This window comes from Labrus mixtus, chromosome 18, assembly GCF_963584025.1.
Source record: "Labrus mixtus chromosome 18, fLabMix1.1, whole genome shotgun sequence".
Taxonomy (NCBI): domain Eukaryota; kingdom Metazoa; phylum Chordata; class Actinopteri; order Labriformes; family Labridae; genus Labrus; species Labrus mixtus.
In genome coordinates this window covers 26245478-26251477 of record NC_083629.1, presented here as the reverse complement: position 1 = coordinate 26251477, position 6000 = coordinate 26245478, and the positions used below count along the sequence as shown (strand labels likewise).

Here is a 6000-nt window from a genome sequence, read left to right as displayed (position 1 = left end):
GCATGTGTCCCTCATTTTGTCGTTTTATTTTAAATACAAATGTACAAAAGTGCTTACATGGTGCAAATCAGGAAGTAAAAGAGTCTAAAAGAGAGATGAAGAGAGGAAGCAGCAGAGCGAGCAAGGAAAGGAAGAAGCAGTAACAGAAACATCAAACATACCCTAACAGGAAGTTAATAAATATGAATCAGCTGCTCGTCTCTGTTTTTATGGCACTTTGAATCAAACTCGTCCACAGAAGAAGTAACAACGTTTAATGGAGCTGCTTTCTTCACTCGTCAGTGAGTCGTAAGGCCTCCCATTGGTCTGCTCCCCTTTGACCTTTGAACCCTGGGATCAGTAACTAAAATCAGACCTCCATAACACACTCAGTAACTGTTCTCATGACCCGCTAAGATGTAGAGGTTACTCAGGGCCGTCGGGTTGTCTGTAGGTCGACTCTCCAAAACCACCACCCTGCAGAGGAAACAAGGACACGAGTCAGAGCGTTACACAGAAACAAGACGAGAACACGAGTCAGGGAGAGGACACGAGTCAGAGCGTTACACAGAAACAAGACGAGAACACGAGTCAGGGAGAGGACACGAGTCAGAGCGTTACACAGAAACAAGACGAGAACACGAGTCAGGGAGAGGACATGAGTCAGAGCGTTACACAGAAACAAGACGAGAACACGAATCAGGGAGAGGACACGAGTCAGAGCGTTACACAGAAACAAGACGAGGACACAAGTCAGGGAGAGGACACGAGTCAGAGAGAGGACACGAGTTAGGGAGAGGACACGAGTCAGAGCGTTATACAGAAACAAGACGAGTCAGGGAGGGGACACGAGTCAGAGAGAGGACACGAGTTAGGGAGAGGACACGAGTCAGAGCGTTACACAGAAACAAGACGAGAACATGAGTCAGGGAGAGGACACGAGTCAGGGAGAGGACACGAGTCAGAGCGTTACACAGAAACAAGACGAGAACACGAGTCAGGGAGAGGACACGAGTCAGAGCGAGGACACGAGTCAGAGCGTTACACAGAAACAAGACGAGGACACGAGTCAGGGAGAGGACACGAGTCAGAGCGTTACACAGAAACAAGACGAGAACACGAGTCAGGGAGAGGACACGAGTCAGAGCGTTACACAGAAACAAGACGAGAACACAAGTCAGGGAGAGGACACGAGTCAGAGAGAGGACACGAGTTAGGGAGAGGACACGAGTCAGAGCGTTATACAGAAACAAGACGAGTCAGGGAGGGGACACGAGTCAGAGAGAGGACACGAGTTAGGGAGAGGACACGAGTCAGATAACGGTCTTATTCCGTCCTGTACGAAAGGACATCAACGGACATCTTTCCCCTCGACGGAGAACCAACGAAGCCGCTCTTGCCGTAAGAGACCCTCGCCGCCATCAGACGCCTCTACACCAGGACGGACAGAAGATCTGTTTTATCGCCGGACTCCTTTTTCCTTCACAGATCGCAGGCAAAGCGATTCACAAGTGAGGCTTAATTAGGTCTGGGCAGAATTAGCTTTAGAGAGTGTTTTTTAACAATTGATTGATTGAAGCAGAAACTGTAATTTTTATCTTTGTTGGACCGTCGCGTCCTGAGTTTTACCTGTTTAAAACTCTTGTCGTTCCCATTTCGGACCGCTGCGTCCTATATGTGTTTAGTGTAACAGCGTTATAACCGGGTATTACTCTTCTGATCAGAAAGGCCAGTGTAAGTCGTATTAACTTGAATTCGGCCATTGGTTTGTTTCTGTGAATGAAGGGAATTACTCCGAGTTGTGGTGCGGGATTCGGACTGTGATCCGGCCTCTTCAGGCACGCATTTCTCTCCTCCTCTACGCTCCTTTTTTTCCTCTTTTCTTCCCCCATTACGCACATAGGCTACACACCCACACACATAGAGATCTATACACTCGCGGCCATCCAGACGCCTCAGAGACACAGATCGTGTAGGGCCGAACTCGGTCTCTTTTAGACATTAAGGCCACATTAGGTCTTTGTTAGGTGTGTGCCATCGTAAGGGCGACCACGTGGGACGAAGCAATCTCCCCCTTTTCTTCTTCCCCCCCTCTCTCTCTCTCTCTTTCTCACACACACACACACACACACACACACACCTCATTCACAAGGTGTGCTTGATAATGTTTGTTTGCTTAGATTAGTTTATAATAGTTATTTGTTTGATTAAGTTCATTGATTTTGGATTGATGTTGCTTTGTTTAAATAAATTCTGTTATAATTTAAGAGAGCAGTTGTTTGTGATTACTGGTGTATTTGCATTGTGATATAAGATGGGTGCGAGGGCTTTGTGTACGGATTTCACGCCTTCAATTTATTAAATATAGTTATTAATTATTAATAATATTAGTAATTAAATAACTAATCTGAGACTGATTTGAGTGATATTTTGGTTATATTTCCCTGAGTACAGGGTGGTGCCCCAAAACGAGATTAAACATAGTTTGATGATATTTTATTTATATTATTAATAATTAGAAATAATTATTAAAGAATATAACCAAAGTTGACTTGATACAACCCCAACAATGGTGCCCCGTGTGAGGCCTTCAATAAACCAGCTTTATTGCCCTGTAAGTGCACAGTAATCCGAACTTAAATCCTAAAAGGGATCTTTCTGAAGAAAATTATATTTTCTTTAAATTTTTGTTGTTTAAGCAAAGCAGACATCAAGCTGTGGCTTAGTTGTGTTGTTGGTTAACGGTTAATGCAATAACTGTTGTCCCCTTTGTGTCCATACAACAACTGGACACAAGGATGCAGCCAGTGTGACTTTCTCAATGAACTTGATTTGTTGCATTAATCCAGATTTTGATCCTGAAGTATTCTACTAAAGGATTGTGGTGCTCCTTGTTGTTTGAGAGCCATTTGGCCAGATGACAGTGTAACCTCATCATTGTCGCATAGCCAGCTGTCTGAGAGGTGTGAGTTCCTCCCTTCCTTTGAGGACTTGAGGTGTGAATCCCCTCTCTTATCTTCCAGGATAGACTGCAGTGATCAATTGGGAAACCTAGATAGGATTTGCTCTGGTGTTGATCTAGCTTTGTTTAGCTTAGCGTTTTTTTTTTTTTAACAGTAATCCACTGTGGTCCCATTTTATCACGAAAAATGTGTACCAAAACCCTAGGTGAGCCAGGAGCTGAGACTCCTTTTGGATCAGACGACGGAGCACTGCAAGAAACTGCTGCCGGTCTGATGAACCTCTCCTCAGAGGAGAGTGCCAACCTATATAGCTATTCAATTAGCATTAGTGATAAGAAATTAGAGGAGCTAGTTGATCTTGTCAACCACAGAGCCAGGATCACCCCTAATAAAGACAGAATGTATGCAGAAGACATACATCAACCATGGGCCAAGGCTCGCTGTGGATCAGACGATCCACCCCTTCAAGACGTAGTTGCTAATCTTATCCACCTCCCTATAGAGCAGCTCGACAGTCTGAACTCCTACACCCTCAGCACATGTGAAGAGAAACTAAAGGGCTTGGTTGAATATGCAAATCAACCAACTGGGAAGCCAACACGCACAACTTCAGATGTTCTAGGCAAAATTCTCCTCCTTTATCAGCGCAAATCAAATGTGCAGAATGAGATACACCGGGCACAGCTAGCCCGGGTACAAGAAGAAGGACAGATCCTGCGGGACGACTTCGAAAGATTGCAGGATAAACTAAAGACCTTGCAGGAAAATTGCATGGCCCTGCAGGAGGAGAATAAAACACTGCATGAAAGCAGCAAACTGGCCGAACAGAAGAAACGAAGTGACACGGTACCCAGATTTCAGGATAGGCAGATAAGTACTGCAGCCCCCATGTCAGCTGAGGAAACCTCAGACGAAGGATGGGAGACTGAACCAAGCCCATGGAGGAGGGAGACAGACATGTTGAAGGATCTGGAGGAGAGGGGAAGATACCGCCGGGTCGACCCAGGCACAAAAGCGCACATGTTCTCAGACTACCCGGTAAAGAGCTGGGTGAGTAAAGATGAAGGGCGCCACGCCTCCCCAGACCATGAAGCACCGTCATGGGGAAATGCCCCATGGCCCCCGCGTTCTGCAATACGCTTTGAGCCAAGAGAACCCTCACCCCGCAGGAAGAGGGACTTCACGCCCCCTAGAGACAGGGAGGAGGCACAGGTCCAATCGGGCACCGAATATTACCTGTCCCATGATAGACGGCCACGTCTGAGCTGAACACAAACCCCGCCACGGTTGCAACCGTACTACCGTGACAACCACAGGGCTTACGATTCGTCAGACGACTCGGACGGCCCTCGCCAGCCTTCGGGTCAGGGTCTGCGAACCAGGCAGATAGAACCTCAGGCCAAAGATCTGAAGCGTTTTGACCCAGATAGCCCAGATTCAAGTATTAACGACTACCTTAGAGAAGTTGACCATTGTCTCCTTGACCTGCCTCATGCGTCCTCACAGGAAAAACTGAAACGGATCTGGAAGATTACGGCTAGGAGTGTCCGTGCTTTCATGGGGACACTCCCACCAAAGGTCCGATCCTTGCAGAAAGGAAACAAATCTGTTAGTCAGCACTTACAAACTGCCAAGCAGAAAGTGTTGGACATGTTTGAATTAATTCAGGGAGTACAGGTAAGCATGGAGCAAGACATATCGTCAGGATATGACTCCGATCCTGGACCAAGCCCCTCAAGAGATCAAACAACCCTGCTGAAAAAGCTCAGTAAAGAACCGAGCAGCCAGGACAACCCAAGGACTGAGGAAATAAGTATATTTTTCCCTGATTTTGACTGTGGAGCCCCGCTCCTTGGGGAAACACCCCAGTTCCCTGACAGCTGTGACACCCTTTCACACCTTCACAGGTTGGAATGACCACATAGGAAGGGGGGTGACTTCTCAGCCCCCAGAGGCAGAGATAACACCCGGCCCCCTCCTGCTACCTGTAGGTTCCCATCGCAGGATTCACAGCTGAGGAATATCCAAACCTCAGATGACTCGGACGGCTCCCTTTTACCCAGAGATCAAAGAATGCGCATAAGGCTCATTGAATCTATGGCACAGGATGTAGAGCGGTTTGACCCAGATAACTCAGACCGCTGCATCGATGATTACCTCGGAGCGATTAACCTGTGTCTCAGTGATGTACCTGATGCATCCACAAGAGAAAAACTCAGGCTGATCTGGAAGACAACTTCCAAGAGTGTCCGTAACTTCACGACTACCCTTCAGCCTGAGATCAGATACCAGTACTCTGCGCTCTGCAATGCTTTGCGCCAGGAATACTCCACCTACATTGACCCTGCATCTGCCCTTCTTAGTGCTTTCAGTGTCCTGCACCAGAAGCACGAGGCCCCCAAAGATTATTACTGGCGCCTAAGATCTGCATATTTCCAGGGACGTGAGGCTCCAGGTTTGGAAGAGAACCAAACTTTCAAGTCCATCTTCATGCACAATCTGCATGGCTGCGTGCGGTCAGATGTCACCCTGCATAGTCGTACACATCAGCTTAGTATGGAAGAGATCAAGAAATTCGCACAGGTGGTTTGGCAGACACGCTTATGTCACGTGACACGTGAGGGCAACAAGAGACCACATCACTGGCAGAATAGAGAACAGAGCCAGGGGGGTGAACGTGGGACTCAACCACAGAGTAGGTTCCAGCCTGGAGAACTGAGAACTACCAGATCCAAACGGAACTCTCGGGATGGCCGTAGCCTGAGACAGAAGGGTAGGTATAACCGGAGTTCTTACGAGCTCCCTAAGGAACCAAGTTCTGCGAGGGAGTTGGAGCGCATGAAAGAGGTGGTAGGTCAGGGGGCCTCCCTCGCTTACAGAGAACCCGATTCTGACTCCACATAGGAGTGGGGGTATAGCCTCCATTCTGGAAACACAACAATGTCACTCTACCGACATGAATGTTTCCTAGTCCCTGTTTTGTGTTTTGACGTTGGTAGGGAGACACATAATGTACATGTACATTTACACACCTACATGCCACAAACACCTTCCCACA

The 6000-nt window shown here is 47.5% G+C and overlaps 1 protein-coding gene across 7 annotated transcripts in view; it reads right to left on the bottom strand.

The window, feature by feature from the left end:
• The window catches only part of map4k5 (mitogen-activated protein kinase kinase kinase kinase 5), a 43361-nt gene that overhangs the window by 77 nt on the left and 37284 nt on the right, over positions 1 to 6000 (bottom strand). For all 7 annotated transcript variants that reach the window (XM_061063063.1, XM_061063065.1, XM_061063066.1 and 4 more), the window contains one exon: positions 1 to 456. This exon is cut by the window's left edge and continues 77 nt beyond it. In XM_061063063.1, the coding sequence (XP_060919046.1) occupies positions 369 to 456 (88 nt within the window). In that variant the 3' untranslated portion in view covers positions 1 to 368. The remainder of the gene's footprint in view (positions 457 to 6000) is intronic.